The 21749-nt window shown below is 42.2% G+C and overlaps 1 protein-coding gene across 1 annotated transcript in view; it reads right to left on the bottom strand.

Moving 5' to 3' along the window:
* The window catches only part of LOC148017529 (uncharacterized), a 48268-nt gene extending 27421 nt beyond the window's left edge, over positions 1 to 20847 (bottom strand). The window contains exons 1-2 of the mRNA XM_087663506.1: positions 20482 to 20847; positions 19398 to 19494 (exon numbers count right to left, since the gene is read on the bottom strand). Of these exons, the coding sequence (XP_087519632.1) occupies positions 19398 to 19494; positions 20482 to 20501 (117 nt within the window). The 5' untranslated portion in view covers positions 20502 to 20847. The remainder of the gene's footprint in view (positions 1 to 19397; positions 19495 to 20481) is intronic.
* Between the last annotated feature and the right edge of the window lie 902 nt (positions 20848 to 21749).

Here is a 21749-nt window from a genome sequence, read left to right as displayed (position 1 = left end):
CAAATTTTGCAGCAATAATAACAAGGATCTCTAGAACCCTCCTGGGGCCCTTATCATATCAATACAGGCCAAAAACAATATTGCCCCCTCCCCACAATGAGTCACCATGATGACCACGTGGACTCGCTGAGCAGAGCCTCATAAGGCTTACCAACATGTTGTCGCCCACACCCAAACCAACTAGAAGATAAGTAGCGTGTCCTACAAGCTAGATTTACCTTCCGAAATTTGAGTTCACCCTATATTCCACATTAGTCATTTGCAAGAACGATCGGTGTACAAGGTGAATTGATTGTTTGAATTGAGAAGGTCCCACAACTTGAAGATACTACTCGATATATTCCACTCGAACCCAAATTGGTTCTCGACCTTTGGACTAAATGATCTTGTCAAACTGTTTATCCCGAGTATTTGGTCTAGTGGCAAAATTGCCGAAGGTAAAGGCTACTTGGGAGTCAGTACATTTGTTGAAGAGTCATTTTCCCACTTCATCCTTGAGAATATTGTTGAGGACAATAGTATCCATGCATCTAACAAGCAAACGTCTTTCTTTGCAAACTATGGCCAGCATCCAAGGATGGATGTACATCTCTCCAATCAAGTAAAAAACCCTGTAGCCTAACATAAAGTGCAACACCTAGCAAATATACACCAAGAACTCAAGCAACAAATCCAAAAGGCTCAGAATCAGTACAAGCACAATGCGGACTAGCATCATCTCCAACATCCAATATACAAAGTCAGTGATAAAGTATGGTTACTCAATCGTAACCTCCAAACAATCCATATGAATCCACACTCCATGCAAATGCACCCTTAACCGGACAATCCTCGAGCCAACTATACAAACCTACCCTTGCCATGTCATCATAAAACCTTCTAGAAGATATGCCGTGTCGTTGCAAGCATCATCGATGATGTCATCATGAAACATTCTAGAAGATCTTTAGCCGCCCTCCAACATCTATAAGAGGAGGGGCTCGCCATAGAGCTCCTCAACCTTGCCAATGACAATCTTGGGAGCTCAAGGAGTCAAAACCCCCAAGTAAGTAACTTCAAGTTCCAGTTTTAGTTATTGTCTAGTCATGGTATCTAGTATTGTCTAGTCTTCCATTATACTCCTGTTCTCTTATCACCTTGTAATCTCAAAGTACGAAATCTTATCTAGTATTGTCTTGTATCTTGTCCATCCCCGTCAAGGAAGAAGGTAAAAGAGATCACCACTCAAAATGTTATCGCAAGATTAGAGCATCTCAAAATTTCACGTCCCTGTAACAATTGTGCACATTCATTGTGTGATCACCACTCTTGGACTCTAGGCATGTTGGCCAACGTGTCTATATGCCGGAATGGTGTAGACTAGTGGTATGGGATGCTAGTGCTTGAGATGTGGTCATAACCCAAAGTGCTACTAGCTCCCATTCTCAAGGGTGAGCCCATTTGGCTCTATGGCTAGGAGGTGAGTCTGATGTCCAATCCCTTACATTTGCGAATGTGGCTTGTGTCGTATCTCGTGTGTAAGTTGGATCCAAAGGGGACATTTTACCTTCTTTAGATCATTTCATCCTTCTTCCCCTGCATGCTACTACTTTTACTTTTCCTTTACTTTTGTTGAACACACACTTAGATCCATTAAACTTTAGCCAAGTACCAAAAGCAAATGAATAAGAAAGATCTAGTATGCCAATCTAATTTCTCTTTTGGTACTTACGTGCTTGGTTTTAAATTTCAATTAAGAACTAACGTTGCATGAATCTAATAATCCTAAAAGGGCTAAAGCCATAGATTTTCAGTCCTTGGTGAGCATACCTCCATATCCTTAATCAATAAGATTGTGTCTTCTCTTTTATACCCTTAAGGACTCAAAGATTGTGCCTTCCCTACCAAGACTAAGTTTTAAGCATCATTCAACTTACCAAAGCAATTTCTCCTCCTTACTCTTCTAGTTGATGTGCTTTGTCATTCTACTTCAATTACCACTCCATTAGGCTCTTCTTTTTCCTATTGTGGTGGATTACTACCTTGGTGGTCGTGCCTCTGCATTCTTGACTAGCATTCAAAGCCCTCCCTCAAGGACAAGTTTCAATCACACCTACAACATTTCGCCAACATTTTTATTTTAGTTAAAGACTAACACTACAAGAATCTACCAATCCTAACTAGGCTAAAGTCGTAGATTTTCAATCCTTGCATTGTGAGCATGCCTCTGCATTCTTGATTGAACTCACAGATTGTATCTTTCCTCCTAAGACTAAGTTTTGAGCATCATTCCATTTACCACAACAATTGTCTTTCCTTCTTGCTTTTCCAACTCAGGTGCTTTGTCATTCTACTTCAGTGACCAATCCATTAAGTTCTTCTTCCTAGCATGGTGGACCGCTAACTTCATAGTTGTGTGTTCACATTCTTGACTGGCATATGGAGCCCTCTTCCAAGTTCCAAGGTCAAGTTTTGGGTATACTTGGAACATTTGGCAGGCACAAGAGCCATCTCCGAAGACGACGGCAGTCATATCCGGACTACCCTGGTGGTTGATTCTTCTTCCAGCTCTCCAAACTGGAGGACTAGGAGCCAACATTAGCTCCTCCACTTTGGCATCGACATCCATGATCTCAGGGGATTGCTTTTCCACATGGTACACAAGTTCCAACTTGCCTTCTTTGATACCAACATCCCTTCCCTATTGTATCTACCTTTGCATTGCATTTCATCATTTTTTAAACATTGTAAAAGGGCATTTGGGGCACTTTCCCTTATGCATTACCCCTTTGCATTTGCATTGTGCATATATGTTGGGTGTTTCATGCGGATGAAAGCCTATGAGTGTAGACATCCCTCCAAAATGAAAACCTGTGCTTTGTAGCATGCTTCCCTTTTACCTCATCAAGCAAAGCCTCCATGAGTACTTCTTCATTGCTCACCCAGGATCTTGACACCTACCATACTCCATCTATGATTTTACCTCTTTATACTTTTCCACATGACCATTCTTTGTGGGGGTTTCTATAATTTTAGCAGAGCAAAACAAGCAGCAGAATAATGAAAGACACAAGATGGATCAAAGAGAAAACACACAAGATGAAACCAGGAATAGAAATCTACTGCAATAATCAAGAGTACAATTGTTGAGGGCCATCTCACACATTCCACAAGCTCTCTCTCTCTCCATACTAAGAATTTGCAATACACATGTATTAATGACTGTGGCCACACTCGACCCTTCTATAAATCCTCGTAGGGCACCTTTTTGGGCCTAAGAGGGGGTGTTCAGCAACCAAAGTCATTATGTGCATTGTGTTACATCAATTTCTATTTTGGTGTTCATTTACAACCCCAAAAAGGCTTATTTGCATCATCGTTTATTAGTGACTAGGCCCCACTCGAGACAGCTAGGGTGCAAGCCTAGACAATTTAGTGACTCATATGCTTATAAATAAGGCATGGCCATGCATCCATCTCTAATCTATCATCACTCCTCACATTCACTTTTCATCAGTTCCTTCGCCTCTCAGCACTCTCCACTACTATCCACACCCTGACACAAAGGACATCTCAGTCCGTGGAGGCTTCTCATGTGCTGCCCAGCTTGGTGCCCTGTTCTCTTCACATCATGGCTGCATTTTTGTCTCAGATCTGCCTGCCCAGTACTATCTCTTCTGCTCTAGATTGGCAGACATCACCCACATGCTGGTAACTCATTTTCAGACCAAGGTGACCTGCTGTCATTCTGCCCTGATTTGTGTTTTGCTGTGTCAGGGTTTTCTATACCAGCTGACATCATTTTCAGCCTCCTCCATGCTACATTTCAGAGCCTGACCTGGCTGTCCAGCAATATTCTCTAGCCTGCTACTGATTGAAGCTCAAGTTCAGTTGTCTCACCTGAATTTTGCTGTGCTGGAGACTCTCTGACTGCTGGCAACATGCTACTTCAAATTGTGACCAGTCATCGTCCCTCCCTCTGCTGCATTTTTGGTGGACAGACACCTGGGCAGCAGACATGATCGGAGCAGCTCTCCTTTGTCACTGACAGTTCCAAGGACTGCATTTCATTCCCTCTGCTGCCGTCCATCTTCCAGTGTATACTCTGACATTCTACTGGCAGAGAACTGCATTTCACTCCCTCATAGAGCAACTCATTTTCTCATCATCAACCACTCTACTCAAAGGATTGCACTCCATTAAGTGGAAGAAAAGCTTCAAAAAGAGGTGTTGTAATGAATTTACATGTCTACTGACTTGTAAAACAGCAATGAGAAGGAAATTTGAGAGATTTGATAATGAAGAGTGGAAGATGATAGTGAAGATGGCTGGGACCAACTTTGGGGCTATCTTCCATACATGAGTTTACAACAACGACGACCTGGACCTCTTTGTATAGAAGAAAGAGAGACTTAGTGCAAAAAGGGGAAGAAGAGTAGCACAAGACAAGTGTCCAGCCACTTGTTATTAAGTGGGACAAGTGGTGGAACACTTGGAAGCTTTGTGTTACAAGAGTGTCTCTTTTGTATGGTCTTTCTTTTGGGCTGAGAATTGTCAACAAATAGAAACAACTAAATTTAGTATGCATTGTCAAAACAAAGACGTACTATTTTTAGAATATCATCCCTCTTTTTTTAGGATTAGCATTCTTAGGCCATTCCAAGACTCACTCTATCCAAACAGGTTTTGTCCAAGAGTGCAGCATCTTGAACAATATTTCCATTTTCTAGGAGTCCATGGCTTTGGCTCGATCCAAGAACTATTGTGCTCCTCCTTGACTTTGAGAAGACATAAGACCACATGATCTAGGAGTTCTTACGGAGCACGATGCTGAGAATTGGATTTCCAAAGCAAAGGATCAAGGGAATAGCGCCTCTTTACTCCTCAACACATAGCCAGGTTATGACTAGTGGGGCGACTTCATGACATGGCAAAGACCATGGTGGCAACCTAGGGGCTATAGTATGGATCACAAAGAGAGGCCCAACATGTGGCTATGAGGATGTTCAAGGGAGCTCTTCTTTTATCATCATTGGACAACATTTGAGCACGATCTCCACTTTAGATTACTTGCAAGTACAATGGGCCCAAGGACACTGCCATAGATGGGGGGTGATTGCCAGTATCATAGCTTGGTATATAAGGACTGCGAGATGCAATCATGCTCTTGACTTTCAGGATGCATCCATAGCGAAGACTAATGTAACTATCTATTTTGGTGCTTGGCCATACTTCAAGGCATTAATCCCTCTATGTGCAAGTTAAATGCCAATGTGCTTGAGTTCCAATCACAAGCACCCAATTGGGTCATATAGATGAAAGTGTGTACTATCTTTCTTCTAATCCATTGTGTGGGACCACCCTAACTTATGACTGCCCATCAATGGCCAAGTCTAATGCACTTTTCTAGATATCTTTTAATTATTAAAAAAACAAATTCGATAAACATTTGACTATGTAAATACAAGTTCTTTTATGTTGTGTTGTGACATCAAATTTTCAATCCATCATCACTGATTTGCTACACTTGAGATTTGTCCTCAAAGAACAGCACTCTCCCTATGGTCCACTCCTACAACAGGTAGTGTGACTATTGAAGAGTCCCCACTACTTGAGCTCCTACACCTATATCACATTTTATTCATTCATTCATACATTTAGTAGCATGCTTTCGTTCATAAGTTTCTTCTTTTCCTTTGTGTTCATATTCTGAGTTCATTATGTGTTAGTTGTGTTCATACACTCTTAAGTGTTTTCTTTGCAAAGCCTAGCATATCTTCACATGAAGTGGCACTCCACATCATAACAGCCCAAAAGTTTGTGCATGTGTTGGATTCTATCCGGTAGAAGTTGACCCATTGAAGATCGGCTCATCTCTCCTAGCCAACTAAGTGTAAGAGTGCGCAACGGAAGAAGGAACACGAACATAGAGGAGAAAGAGAGAGAAAGCAGAAAATGAAGGAAGAAATACTGCACTGACTGAAGATGAATGCTGAACACAATGATGAGGACTGATCAGTCCCTGCACGCAGCCCAAGGCGTCAGTGAGGGCACCAAATCAGGCTGAGATGATGGAAACACAATGTTAGAGAGTGTCTGCAGGACAGAGTGTGCTGAATCTGCAAAAGAAAGAGTGATCAGCCAAGTGTGGGCTGTGGCTATAAATAGCCAAACTCCTCCAAAACTGGCCGACTGCTAAAAAGGCCTCTAAATCTGGCCAACCTGCTAAAATAGGTGATATGACTGCAATAAATTCAGTCCAACTGCACCTAAAAAATGGAAAAATGATGACAAAATGTCCCAGGTAGTCCTATAGCAAGTAGGCATTGTCAAGGGGTGGAATCCAATTGATAGACAAAAGGAAATGCACAAGAAATGTGTCAAAAATAGAGGAAATGCATAAAAATGCACACTAAACTATCAAAGCTCCAATGTCTCCGTCAAACTCTAACAAGAGCTCACAACCAGGAGATGACTAAATAGGGCAAGCTAACACCCCCTCTCAGATCCTGAGAGAGTCTGAAGACCCAACAATCTCATATGATGAAGCATAGAAGCCTTGGGCAAAGGCGTCATGAAGAGATCCGCCGCATTTGTCCTTCATGGGACAGTAGACCACCGCTAGCTCAAGAGTCAAAAGCCACAATCCGCTCACGAACATAGTGATATTGAACCTCAGCGGGTTTCGTGAGGGCATGAAACACCAAGTTCTTCACCAGAGCAAGAGCACTCTAGTTGTCCACGTGCAACTCCGTAGGTCCTGTCTGTGGAAAGCCAATCTCCCCCAACATACAAAGCCAAACTACCTCCATAGCCAATGAACAGAGGGCACAGTACTTAGTCTCTATAGAAGAAAGGGCCACAACAGGCTACTTCTTATTGCTCCAAGAGATAGCTCTCGATCCAAGCGAGAAGGCATAACCTGTAGTGGACCGTCTCGAATCCACATCACCTACTCGGTCAGAGTCACTCCATCCAGAAAGAGTAACCCCCTCTCCATACATGATCCCACAGGATCGAGTCCCCTATAAATACCAAAGAACGCGCAAGGCTGCCCTCCAATGATCCTATGTAGGAGTCTTCATAAAAGAAGACAACAGAGCCACCACAAAAGAAATATCCAGCCGAGTGTGGATGAGCCAAATAAGGGAGCCAACAAGGCACCTATAGCGGGTAGCATCCAAAAGGGGATCTCCTGCTACCACAAGCTTGGACTCAAGGTCCATGGGGCAAGAAATAGCCCGTTCGACCATACCAAACTCCGAAAGTAAATCAGAGATATACCTGGGATGCAAGATAACAATTCCCTGAGCCATCTGATAAATCTCCAAACCAAGGAAGAAGTGTAGTATTCCAAGATCTATTATCTCAAGATCATCCACATATAAGATAATCAAAACACACACCTCACCCTCAACCCTAGTAAAGGTTAGGGTCATGAGAAAATCTCTAGAAGCCACTGTCACGAAAGAAGTGATCAATCCGCTGGTACCAATACCCAAACTCCGAAAGTAACTCAAAGATATACCTGGGATGCAAGATAACAATTCCCTGAGCCATCTGATAAATCTCCAAGCCAAGGAAGAAGTGTAGTATTCCAAGATCTATTATCTCAAACTCCTATCTCAAAATATCTCGAGTCCGATCAACCTCCATAGAATTGCTCCCTGAGATGATAAGATCATCCACATATAAGATAATCAAAACACACCTCTCACCCTCAACCCTAGTAAAGGTTAGGGTCATGAGAAAATCTCTAGAAGCCACTGTCACGAAAGAAGTGATCAATCCGCTGGTATCAATACCCAAACTCCGAAAGTAACTCAGAGATATACCTGGGATGCAAGATAACAATTCCTTGAGCCATCTGATAAATCTCAAAACCAAGGAAGAAGTGTAGTATTTCAAGATCTATTATCTCAAACTTCTATCTCAGAATATCTCGAGTCCGATCAACCTCCATAGAATTGCTCTCTGAGATGATAAGATCATCCACATATAAGATAATCAAAACACACCTCTCACCCTCAACCCTAGTAAAGGTTAGGGTCATGAAATCTCTAGAAGCCATTGTCACGAAAGAAGTGATCAATCCGCTGGTACCAAGCTCTTAGAGCTTGCTTCAGGCCATAGAGGGCCTTCCACAATCGATAAACATAGTCCTACTTTCCCTGCACAAGAAGACCTGGAGGTTGGGAGACAGAAATCTCCTCATTAAGGCTGCCATTCAAGAAGACAGACTTAAAGTCCATCTGATAAACAAGCCAATGGTGATGGGCTGCAAGAGCCAAAATAGCTCGAATGGTAGACATTCGAACTGTGGGTGCGAAGGTCTCAAAATAATCCAAACCGGCCCTCTGTGCAAAGCCCTTGGCAACAAGCCTAGCCTATGCTTGGTCCAAGGAACCATCTACAAGATACTTGGTCTTATAGACCCACTTCACATGAATCACCTCCCGCTGTCGAAGACGTAGAATCAACTCCCATGTTCGTTTGTGCTTTATAGAATCAAGCTCATCCTGCATAGCCTGTCTCCAAACATCCTATGCAAGAGCCTCATCAATTGAAGTAGGCCCACTATCATGGAGAATCTAGGTCATAAGAGCATAGTTCACAAAAAGTGAACTATCCCACAGGGCCTATAAACGAGTTGATTTGCGTGGACCTATAGGAGTAGCAGGAAAATGGGTAAGACTTGCAACCTCCATGAGCCGTTGATACCATCAAGGAACAGTGGTAAGTTGTCACAAGACTGTGACAACTAGTACCTTTTTGTTGATTTCTTTATTACATATTTTATTTGGTTTTTCTTTTTGGAAGGATCTCTCTTGAAATCTAAACGCCTGAGTTGCATGACCAGTATGTGAAACGGACAGGAATGTCTAGTGAGTCAAGACTGGACAGTTAAGGTCCAGTACAAGTCTGGAAGAGACTGATGGCACTGTAGATTGACAAGCCTGGAAGAGACTTGTGAAAGTGTATATGTATTATGGACAAGCGTGTTGAAGAACTAGCCTGGAAGAGACTAGTTCAAAGTGAAGATGGACAAATCTTCAAGAGATTAGTCCATGTGGGATCATCAGTGGAAATTCACTTTCAGTTGAGCTACATTACAAATTTGAATGTAGCTATAGTCTGCAAAGATGGTCAGAAGACTAGTGGGATGCAATGGAAGTAATTCCTAAAATTTAGGGAGTTACTATTTTTGGATCCCAGAATCTGTTTGCGTCATTATCTTTGTTTTTGCTCGAGGATTAATGTACCAGGAACAGTGTTTGGGGGTACACAGGGTTTTATGCCAAACCCCATGTATGGCAATATAGGTATGCAGCTTGGATTTCAAGGAGTTCAAGGTAGTTTTGGCATGCCACAGGGCACTTTTGGTATGGCTGGTTATCAAAACCAGCAAGCAAGTATTGTGTCTACAAGCCCTATAGTCAGTGGTCAAGCAACTCCTATGCCACCTGTTAGTGTTCCTATGTTACAGGCATATCCTACGGACCCTTTAATGGCTCACGAGAAGCCAAAGCCATACAAGGAAGGTGGTGCAGCCGTGCAGTTTGACATCTTTCGAGGATTTGAATATAGGACTAAGGCTCTCTCTTTCTTACAGCAGTTTGATGCCGCATTTGCAGGAGGGAACTTTACAGAGCCTTCTAAGGTTCGGAAAGCTACCACTTTTCTTAAGGATAATGCTAGTCAGTGGTGGAGTACACTGTTGATGCAAGGACAAGCTCCTGCCACTTGGACTTATTTTAAGCAAGTATTTGCTTCTACTTGGTTGACCAATGAATTTGAGATTGATGTTATGTCAGCTTGGCACAATTTGGATGCATCTAAATGCAAGGATCTGGAAGACTATAACAAGAAATTTTGGGAGGCTTTACTTCCAGTCACTTCTTACAGGGTTGTGCCATTGACCGAGCAGATGGAGAAATATTGATGTGGGCTGCCCAAGGAACTCCGGAATTATTGTACAAAGACAAAGGTCACCACTTTGACTCAGTTAATTGAGAATGCCACCACAGGAAATGCATTATTGTTGGGACAGTCAAGTGGTTTTGGGGGCAGCATTAAACAGGACAAATCTGAGAAATTTTCAGCAAAGAAGCCATTTGGTAAACAGGTTTCTCAGATTTCTCAGAGCACAGGGAAACCTTGGCAGTTCAAGAAGAAACCAGACAAGTTTTTTAGACAGCAGTCAAAGGACCAGAAGAAACCTTTTGTGCGCAAGTCTCTTGAAGAGAGAAAGTCTTTAATGGCTGAGAGGAAATGCTTTATCTGTGAGCAGACTGGTCATATTGCCTCTAACTGTCCGGACAAGAATAAGAGAACAACTGATGATGATAAAGAGGACAGGAAAGGAAAGAAGCCCAAACCTTCAGCAGGTTTAGTGCCAGATATGCTGGGAGACAAGCCACACTCGGATGCTAATGAGCTTTGCAGAGCTTGGGGTAAAGTTAGGGATCAACATGTACTTATTTTCTTTGATCCTGGAGCTAAGGCAAACTTTATTTCACCAGAGTTGGCTTCTACCTTGGGCATCAGAGCAAATGAGATGGGTTACACAGCAGAGGCAGGGTTGGCATGTCCTGGCCATTCAAAGTCTGTGACACCCATTCTTGGAAAGCTGCGTCTTCATGTACAGTCTTATGTTGATGCAAAAGAATTTTATATCATGCCACTTGAAGGCTGTGATGTCTTGTTGGGAATGCCATGGATGTTCAGAAAGCATGGTGTGTTGGATGCCTTTAACAAGACACTGACTTTGGAACATAGGGAAAAGACTCATGTGCTTGATGTGAAGCTTAAAGGAGAGTCTGTACCTGTTGTATCGGCTTCTGCCATTACATCTGTAATAAAGAATCATCTTTCTGCGTACTTGATTTTTGCACGTGATGTCAAGGATAATGATGAGTCAAATTTCTCTATGTTAAATAGAGACAGGTCTGCTTTTTTGTCTCAGTTCAGTGATTGTTTTTCTGACTCATTACCATCACAGTTGCCACCAAAGAGGTCTGAGGATCATGCAATAGATTTGGTGCCAGGCAGTAGCCCACCAAATAGACCTCCGTATAGGGTTATGCAGCCCAACAGAAAGAGATATTAAGCCAGGTGAATGAGTTGTTGGAAAAAGGGCTGATTCAGCCAAGCTCATCTCCCTTTTGCTCACCAGTGCTCCTAGTGCAAAAGAAGGATGGCTCTTGGCGCATGTGCATAGATTATCGAGCGTTGAACAAGAGTACCATCAAGAACAGGTTCCCCATTCCAAGAATTGACGACATCCTTGACCGTTTGGAAGGAGCGTCAATTTTCAGCAGGATAGATTTGAAGAGCGGATACCATCAGATCAGGATTAAGCGAGAGGATGTGCATAAGACTGCATTTAGGACCACGTTTGGTCTCTATGAGTTCTTGGTAATGCCATTTGGACTTACTAATGCTCCTGCAACATTTAATCGAATGATGGACAGGATTTTTCATCCATACAGGCAGTTTGTTGGTACATTCTTTGATGACATGATTGTCTTTTCAAAGAATGAACAGGAGCATAGAGAACACTTGAAAGCAGTCTTTGATGAGCTTTGCAGTAATAGGTTGCTTATCAATGGCAAGAAGAGTGAGTTCTTCTTGGAAGAAATCCAGTTCCTGGGGCACATAGTGTCAAAGGATAGTGTCCGAATGGATCCTGCTAAGGTTGAAGCAATTAGAACATGGCCAAATTTGAAGACTGTCCATGATGTTAGAAGCTTCTTGGGTTTGTGTTCTTACTACAGGAGGTTCATTCGCAATTTTGCAGAGATTGCTTCACCTTTACATGCTTTACAGAAGAAAGGAATCTCTTTCCAGTGGACACAGAAAGAGATTTCAGCTTTTAATATTCTTAAAGAAAAGATGACTTCTAGTCCAGTGATCATTCTGCCAGATCTTAGGAAGTCATTTGTTGTCCAATGTGATGCCTGTGGAAATAGCATTGGTGCAGTGTTAATGCAAGATGGTCGGGTAGTGGCTTATGAAAGCAGAATCTTGCGAGGGCCAGAGAATACTATGTAGGTCTATGAGAAAGAATTGTTGGCTGTGATTCATGCGCTTACTTGTTGGAAACACTACCTACTTGGGGCAGATTTTGTTGTCCAGACAGATCATCAGACATTGCGTTATTTCTTAACTCAGACTAAGCTGTCAGAAAAGCATATGCGTTGGGCAAACTTTTTGTCAATGTTCCATTTTCAGATTGTGCATGTGGAAGGCAAAAAGAATGTTGTGGCTGATGCTTTGTCAAGGAAGCCACAAATTTCAGCTGTGTCAATTCCTTATCATCATGAGCTTGATGATATGAAGGAGCAGTATGCTGATGATGAAGATTTTGCAAGGATCTTTGATCAGCTTGTTAATGGACAACATCATGAGCATTATCTTCTCAAGGATGGTTTCATGTTGATGCATGGTAGACTATGTGTGACTATGCCATTGAGACGGAAAGTTATGACAGAGAGTCATTCTCCACCATATGCAGGGCATCGTGGTATTGATGCAACAGTCAAAGCAGTAGAGACATTCTTTTATTGGCCTACTTTGAGAAGAGACGTGGATGCTTTTGTGCAGCAGTGTTTAATTTGCCAAAAGGTCAAAAAGCACCAAGGCTTTTACAGCCATTGCCTATTCCAGATAAACCATGGGAAAGCATAGCTATGGATTTTATCTTTGATCTTCCAAGGACACAGATAGGAAATGATGGGATATGGACTATTATTTGCAGGTTTAGCAAACAAGCTCATTTCATTCCTGTCAGGAAGAAGATAAAACCAGATCAGATGGCACGTTTGTTTATGTGCAATGTCTTCAAGTACCATGGTATGCCACAGTCTATTGTCAGTGACCGTGATCCACGGATGACGAGTCTATTCTGGAGAGGCATATTTGAGAACATGGGCACAACGCTTAAGTTCTCATCGTCATTTCATCCACAGACTGATGGACAATCAGAAGAGGCAAATTCTACTGTCTTGGATCTGCTTAAGTGCTATGTGTCAGAGCACAAGTCAAAGTGGGAGCAGTATTTGCCTTTGGTCGAGTATGCATACAATAATGCTGTGCATTCGTCAACAGGCAAAGCCCCTTTTGAAATTGTTGAAGGTGGTAAAAAGGTTCCTCCCATTTTGCATACAAAGGATAAGATCTTTCAGGCAGATCAGTATGTGCAAAGTATGGGTGAAATGTATCAGAAAGTTAAGCATGCCCTTGAAAGGACTCAGGCAAAGCAAAAGAAAGCTGTTGATCATCACCGTCATGAATTGATATTTTCACTTGGTGATTGGGTACTGTTGCGGTTTGAAAAGGCACGCTTAAAGAAGCGGAAAGGCAAGGAAAGTCTTTTCACTAAGCTTAGTATGCGATACTATGGGCCTTTTCAAGTAACAAAGAATATTAGTGCTGTCAGCTATAGGCTGAAATTGCCTGACAATTGGAAGATTCATAATGCTTTCCATGTAAGCCTTCTTAGACCCTATGTGGGTGATGTGCAAGAAGATATGCCAGTTGAGGAACAGCCCGAAGTTGAGGAACTTGATGAAATTCTTGTTCCAGAACAGGTATTGGCACACAAGGAAAGGAAAGTGAAAGGCAAAGTTGCTAGAAGGTATTTGGTTAAGTTCAAGAATTATCCAGCTATAGATGCTAAGTGGATGGACGAAGGTGAACTTGCAGAGTCACCTAATGTGTTGGAACTTTACCTTGAAGCATTTCGCTTGCAACCTACCTTGACCCCTTGTATCTCTAAGCTGAAATAGATTGTCAAAGTGACAATTGCTCAAGAAAGAAATTATGTACAGAAACAGATTTTGTACAGGTTAACACTTATTGTGTCCATATGGTTTTCTCAGTGCTAAAGAAGTAAGTATTGCTTGCAAGAATACAATTTTTACTTCTATTGAATTGAATACATGTTGTAACAATGGTTACTCGATCGGGCATGTATTCCGTGAATTGACTCAGTGGGGATATCATTTTGATGTACCGGCCACTAGATCTCTAGTCAGGGTGATGTGGAGTCATCAAATGAGAATCTGCAACTATGGGGATATCATTGTGGTGTACCGGCCACTATATCTGGAAACAGTGATGTGGAGTCACATGATGATAGTCTGCCATGTTTCACAGTTAGAACATACATGTGTTAACAGTGTGTTCAGTACACAATGTTGATTGATAGCATGTATGTGTTGTACATGTGCTGCCAGGTGTAAGTTCACTGGGTTCGTTGGAAGCATGTATAACATTCATGCAAACGAGGACGTTTGCGATTTCGAGAGGGAGGTATGTCACAAGACTGTGACAACTAGTACCTTTTTGTTGATTTCTTTATTACATATTTTATTTGGTTTTTCTTTTTGGAAGGATCTCTCTTGAAATCTAAACGCCTGAGTTGCATAACCAGTATGTGAAACGGACAGGAATGTCTAGTGAGTCAAGACTGGACAGTTAAGGTCCAGTACAAGTCTGGAAGAGACTGATGGCACTGTAGATTGACAAGCCTGGAAGAGGCTTGTGAAAGTGTATGTGGACAAGTGTGTTGAAGAACTAGCTTGGAAGAGACTAGTTCAAAGTGAAGATGGACAAATCTTCAAGAGATTAGTCCATGTGGGGTCATCAGTGGAAATTCACTTTCAGTTGAGCTACATTACAAATTTGGATGTAGCTATAGTCTGCAAAGATGGTCAGAAGACTAGTGGGATACAATGGAAGTAATTCCTACAATTTAGGGAGTTCCTATTTTTTGATCCCAGAATCTGTTCGCGTCATTATCTTCGTTTTTGCTCGAGGATTAATCCTCTGGTCTGTGCCGAGGTCAAATTTTGATCAGAGGATGGAGAATTTTAGACCGGAAGGTTCGAACGGGAAATATCTTCCAGTGCTGCCATTTGGCACAAGTTGATGCACTTACCTCTTAAAAGAGGGCTGGCGTGCAGTTTTTTGGGTCATTGGGGCTCATTTGTGAAAGGGAGATGGATTGCTGTAGATGGAGAGCTCTTGAGAGCTGGTCTACCTTGTCTATGATGCACAGAGGGCTGAGCTTGCTTCCTACTCTCTCTCTTTCTCTCCCTGACAGTATGGTTATGCTGTAGAATCAAGGGCCTTTCTTCTGATTCAGGTACAGCTGTGTGGAATATGCTGTTTTTGCATGAGGCAAGAGCCTCTTTTCTCCAGGAATAGGAGCAGTTGTTTGCAGTTCCCAGCAGGGACAGGTGAGGGTGGTAACCTCACCAACCAAGTGTCTGAAACAGCATTAAATCAGTACTGATTCTGGACTGTTCAAAGGTTATTTCAGAGCCCAATTGATGTCATAATCAAGGGGCACTTGGCACAGATGATGCAGAACAGTGCAGGGAACAATAAGAGCTGAAAACAGGTTTCAGAACAGGTCTGAACCAATAATTATAGTGGGTTGAACAGAACAGGGAACAGTATGAGTTGAAAACAGGTTTCAGAACAGGTCTGAACCAATAATTACAGCAGACTGAAATGGTCAATTCTGCACTCCAACCAGAAGATTCAGACTTGGGCAGAGTTTCCCCTCCTGGTCAACTTGATTTGGGTCAGTAATTGTACTATTATGCTGTCAAATTTCACCCAGAATAGGTGAAAGACAGCCCATTGTACTTTCTCTTTTTAAAAATAAAGAAATACCGCAAGGGGCCCCTAACTTAGGGGCCAACAGGGTGTATGTGTTGCAACAGGAGCATTCTAGCTTCCTGTATGTGCCCCCTCTAGAACTCAAGTCCTGAAGCCAATCCTACCGAAAGGTCATGTGAGAAGAAGCTCCACTATCCACGAGCCACGGCTTCTCCTAAGTGGAAGAAGCAAGGGTTGTATCCTCCTCGGCAAAGAAATGCACAAAAACAGACTCTGTCATGGCGTGTACGGCCTTCGAATCCTTCAAATCTTTCTCCTTTGGCTTCAAATGGGGGTACTTATGCTAGCACTTCTCCTCGGGGTGAGTGCCCTTCCCACAATGTGTGCACTTGGGCTTCTTCTCCTTCTTCTTGACCTTCTTGTCCTTGGCCTTCTCCTTCTTCTTCTTCTTCTCGCCACTCGTACCTACAATAAAAGCCTTGGAGGAGCCAGAACCATTGGCCCCTACCTCTTTGAGTCGCTCGCCATACTCCAAGACAAGTGGGAAAAGGTCCTCCCAAAAGAGTCTCTCACGGGTCCTCGAGTTGATGAGACTCATGTAGAAGACATCAAACCTAGGAGATGGCAACAACAGCGTCAACATGATCATAGCCATATCCTTGGAGGATATCTTCCATCCAAGAGAGGCAAGCTCACTTCTCATGTCCTCCATCTTTGTGATGTGCTCCTTCGTGGAAGGAGAGTCATCAAGACTGAGCATTCGCAACTTCATCTCAAGGGGAATCTTGTAGATAAACGTCTTGTGCTAATACAAAGACGAAAGCTTGTGCCACACCTCTGTTGCAATCTTCAACCTGCAAACATGAACTAGGACAGAGTCCTGAACACTCATAAATAGAAAGGATTGGGCTCGAGAGTTGAGCCAATCCCACAAGGCAGCACGCTCCAACGAGGTACCATTAGTTGGATCCTCCTGTGGGCAAGAAATAGACTCAGAAACGAGTTCCCAAAGATCAAAGGTGTTGAGGATGCACTCCACCTTGCAAGACCACAATCAGTAGTTGGTACCGTCAAGTTTATCTTCTTTGGGTAAAGAAGGAAAAACAGAAACCTGAATAGAGGGTATCAAAGAAGGCATCTTCACATCAGATGGAGCCTTCATTTCAAATGGGGCCTGCTGTGAAAGATGCGCATAAGAGAAATGGGTCCTAGGAGACTCCACCCGTTGAAACTCCCTGTAATCACATCTCCACTCAAAAGAGTGGTGAGACAAAAGCTCCTCCTTTGAGTCATCAAAGCCTGCAAACTAGTAAGACATCTTCCAAATCTGCAATCACCCAGAAATGCTACATTTTGATGGAAACAGTGGGAATGTCATAAGGCAATCAGCTACACGAGATGTAGATGGTCCATCTGCACAAGAAAAGATTGTTGCTTGCAAGCCAGAGAGGTGTCACTGCCTCCAGAAGAGAAATATCAGCTGCAACTGCTGATGTGGCAGCAATAAATGCTGCCGCGCCTGGGGGATAAAAGCTGCTGCCTGCACCAACTACCTGACAATTCAGCACTAGGGAGTGTCACCTCCACCAAAAACCTCCAAAAATGGCTGCATTTGCAGCAAATGCAAGGTGTTGGGCCTGCGTTTCGTGACTGGGTATGCTCCTCTGCAAAGAAATCTGCACTTCGTGCTCTCACTTAGGCAATGATACTATGTGAGAGTGTGCAACAGAAGAAGGAACACGAACACATAGAGAGAAAGAGAGAGAGAAAGCAGAAAATGAAGGAAGAAATACTGCACTGACTGAAGATGAATGCTGAACACAATGATGAGGATTGATCAGTCCCTGCACACAGCCCAACGCGTCAGCAAGGGCACCAAATCAGGCTGAGATGATGGCAGCACCAATGTCCAAGAGTGTCTAAGAGACGAAGTGTGCTGAATCTGCAAAAGAAAGAGTGATCGGCTGTGGCTATAAATCGCCAAACTCCCCCAAAACTGGCTGATTGCTAAAAAGGCCTCTAAATCTGGCCAACCTGCTAAAATAGGTGATATGACTGCAATAAATGCAGTCCAACTGCACATAAAAAATGAGAAAATAATGACAAAATATCCCAGGCAGTTGTGGAGCAAGTAGGCACTATCAGGGGATGGAATCCAATTGACAAACACAAGAAATGCACAAGAAATGTGCCTAAAATAGAGGAAATGCATAGAAATGCACGCTAAACTCTTAGAGCTCCAATGTCTCCATCAGACTCTAACAGGAGCTCACAACCAGGAGATGACAGGCTGACATGACTAAACAGGGTAGGCTAACACTAAGCTCTCTAGTGGTCAACCAAGCCCTATTGGCAATAACCTAGTATATAGCTTCATGCTATTCTTTCTCACCATCTCAAATTTCTTAGCTATGTCACTTAGTTTGGAACTTCTTGTGATCCAATTTGGATGGATCCATGGAGCCCAAGTGGCCTGGCAAAACTATCATCAAATACTACTGAGAGAGAGGTTTGAGATTATTGACCTAGAGTACTACAACTAGGCCCTTCTAGGCAAGCTAATGGTCCAAGAGCTACACCAAGCAAACAAACTTGGAAGCTTCTCCTTTGGCAAGGCTTCCAAGAATGTCACCCCCATCTTGGAGGAGATTAGAGACCATCTTTGGGATGGATCTTCACCATAGTACTGATCACCCCCCCAAATTTTTCTTCATAATTTATTAGGAGTCTAGCAAAGCTACAAAAGGTGTTACAGCAAAAGTCCCCATGTTGTCAAGAGGAGCTTGATAAACCACCACTCGCATGGAATGACAGGGTGTTACACTTTCTTCACCATATAAGAGGGTGTCAAGTTAGCATGAGAGAGAATGATAGGGCTTAGCTTTTTCCAACCTCCTTTAGAGGAGGATCCAAGTCATAAGACTCCAAGGGAAGTCGTGGCAACTTGACTCATACATTGTTTGGTTAGATATCTACGAGTGGCAACTATGGATTTCAGAAGACCAACCTTTGGATGAGTTGAACTAGAATCTAGGAGAGTGGAGCTAGCCTACCTCAAGTTTCACATAAGGCAATGAGTTTCTCCAACTACACAGCATGGATTAGCAAGCATATTTTGATGCAGGATGATATGGATTGGGCCCCCACACATGACATACGCTAGGTAGAACATAGCATTATGGAACCCTTCAGATGTACTTTCTAGGGACACCTATGGATAGCTGCCACTGAGGAGAGTCCCCTACTTACTATTTCTAAGTTCAAGGTGACTCGACATCAATGAGAGCTTCTATAGCAGTTTCTTCACACTTGAAGTTGCCATAGCCTGTTTTTGACCTTAAGGGATGACAAACCCCAATGATGTTATACTCCTTCGCCATGGCTTCTTTCTTGGATCTCCCCATATTTTCTTCTAGATAATATAATTAGCCACACGTTACACCCACCCAAAAAAAACAAGTTCATTTATTAGTTGTGTGTTATCGTACACTCTTCTTCGCAAACCCTAGTGTTTCCTCACACTTGCATTGTGTTTTTGCATATTAGGCATTCTTTATTAGTCATGTGTTATCGTACACTCATCTTCGCAAACCCTAGTGTTTCCTCACACTTGTGTGTTAGTCGTGTATTATCGTACACTCTTCTTTGCCAACCCTAGTGTTTCCTCGCACTTGCATTGTGTTTTTGCATATTAGGCATTCTTTCAGCACTACTTCAATGTTGTAGGAAACAGCAACACTTTCCACTCATTAACAAATGGATTAGATATTGAGCTACATCATTACCTTTGTAGAGGTTACACCGAAAAAAAAACCAATCAGCACACCGATAACTGTAGCAACAATCAGTCTCCTCATCTCTGATAGCTTTCTAGGTACACCACTGCATGATATAGAGGACAAAAATTAAAGTTCAAATTACATGAATAGAATCATCGAAACCAATATGCACAATAGCACATAGAGATAATCTTTTACATTTCTCAAAAGGACAGAACACCAAAGTCCAAATTGTGTAGACATAATATGTGAAGCAATGTGGAGATAGAATCAAACTAATCAATGCAAACTTTTTAGTGAATGGAAAACTGTCGATCAAATAGCCCCCATTAACACCAAAACAAGCTCTGTTCATGCATAAGATTGCGATGCTGCAAAAGACCAATTCCACACAGAATTATGCAATCAAAAGATCATGATCAAAACCAGAGATAATAGAATAAAGAAAAGTAGAATTCAGCCACATAAAGGGCTCTGTCTCCAATCATTGGTGGAGGAGGGTGAAATTGGTGCAATTCTGTGGTAAGAAAATGTAGTGATGTAATTCTTCAAATATGGGTTAAAGCTGTTGAGAGTGGAAGATAAAGCTTCCAATCCAGAAATCAACTATACATAGAAAGCATATGATTAATTATGATGCCCCTTTTCTTAGCATTTTCTTACAAGTCCAACTCAATTTTGGGCCTGCCCATCCCCCTGTGATACAATTTTGGCCAAAAAAGTTTCTAAAAACAACAAGGCATAAAAGAAATTTTCTAAATATAACAAGGCATGGAAGACATCCTTCTAAATATAACAGGGCATAAAAACAATGTACAGGGTGTATGTCAAAATTGTCCTAAACAAAGAAATGAGCGATACCAATTAATTCAATGTTTGAAGATCATCGTAGCAATCTATTGGGGAAAACATATATATATATAATTAAGAGCATTTTCGAGAATATACTGCTGTAAAAAATGCAATTTTTTAGACAATCTATTGGAAAGAACAGCTATGATTAAGGAAATTTTTCAAGAGATTAGGCAATCTAGTGAATAATAATAATAATTTACAATTCAGGGGAAAAAAAATAGTGGCAAGAGCTTACGCAGGGAGTCGGAGTAGCATCGAGGCGAGCGGGAGGCGCTGAGGGAAGGGGGTAAAAGGCTGAGAAAAGACGAGGAATCGACCCTGGGAGGGCGGGAGAGAGAGAGAGAGAGAGAGAGAGAGAGAGAATCGTAACGCAGCTTCTGATTCGACCCACTGACCTCGAACCCAGAAAACGAAGAAGAAGTTTAGGAAGGCTCAGAGATTTGGATCCATGGCCCCCCTGAAGTCGCAGCACAGGCACTCCTGAGCCCGACGACGATCCATCAAATGTGCTTCACATGTCGGAATAATATTCAAAACTCACACTCCCCTAATCATTTTGGAGGAGGCTCCTTGTCCCCATCCCACATATATACATAGAGAGAGATCCATACAGGCACCACGGACGCTTTTATGTCCTTTTTTTGTTGTTGTTGTTGTTTTTGCCCTCAAAAGAGTCGGCACCTAAGTTTATCAAAGCTTTTACTATTACGCCCCTGCTCCACCAAACTAGATACTAGTATCTATTCCCCCAATTCAAAGAGACTTTGGCACCCGGTGCCCACTCATGGATGTGTGTGTGTGTGTAAGAGAGGAAGTATCTGCTTCCCCAATTCAACGAGTCTTTGGCACTCATGGATGTGTGTGTGTGTGTGATATGATGTATCTATTCCCCCATTTCAAAGAGACTCTAGCACCCATCGATGAGAGAGAGAGAGAGAGAGAGAGAGAGAGAGAGAGATGATGATGATGATGATGATGATGGTGTATCAATTAAAGAGAGTATAGAGAGAAAGAGGGATGATATGTATTGATTAAAAAGAGTGTAAGTGTGTGGAAGAGTTAGGAGAAGAGAAGAAGAAGAGGGCTACTTAGATCACACAAGAGGACTTAGGTTTACTTGTGTTTGTTAGCATTGCTCATTAAGGCATATGTGCTATTACAACGGTACAATAATAAGGTGTTTCTTCTTTCAGAAATTACCCCGAGTTAGCTTGAGTTAAGTGGCCTACTTTAAGGAAAGAATGCTAATAATAAAAGGACATTATATGCATGCATCCATGCATTCATGCATGCATGTGTGTGTGCGCACACGCATGCATACATACATTACTATAGTTTTTTTTAAAAAAAATCTTGTGACGTATCTAAGGACCATTATCACCGTTTCTTCACTAATGCAATGTTTTTCAATATTGTCTCTACTTATATTTAATAAGCATATTTTTATCATGTATGTCATTTATATTATTACTTTTTAAAGCAAGCCTTTTGTGATTAAAAATC

This window comes from Lygodium microphyllum, chromosome 22 (assembly GCF_053477565.2).
Source record: "Lygodium microphyllum isolate KBCC chromosome 22, Lygodium_microphyllum_v1.1.10, whole genome shotgun sequence".
In the NCBI taxonomy this organism is placed as follows: Eukaryota; Viridiplantae; Streptophyta; class Polypodiopsida; order Schizaeales; family Lygodiaceae; genus Lygodium; species Lygodium microphyllum.
The sequence above is the reverse complement of the archived record's forward strand: the minus strand, read 5'-3'. Positions and strand labels throughout refer to the sequence as shown.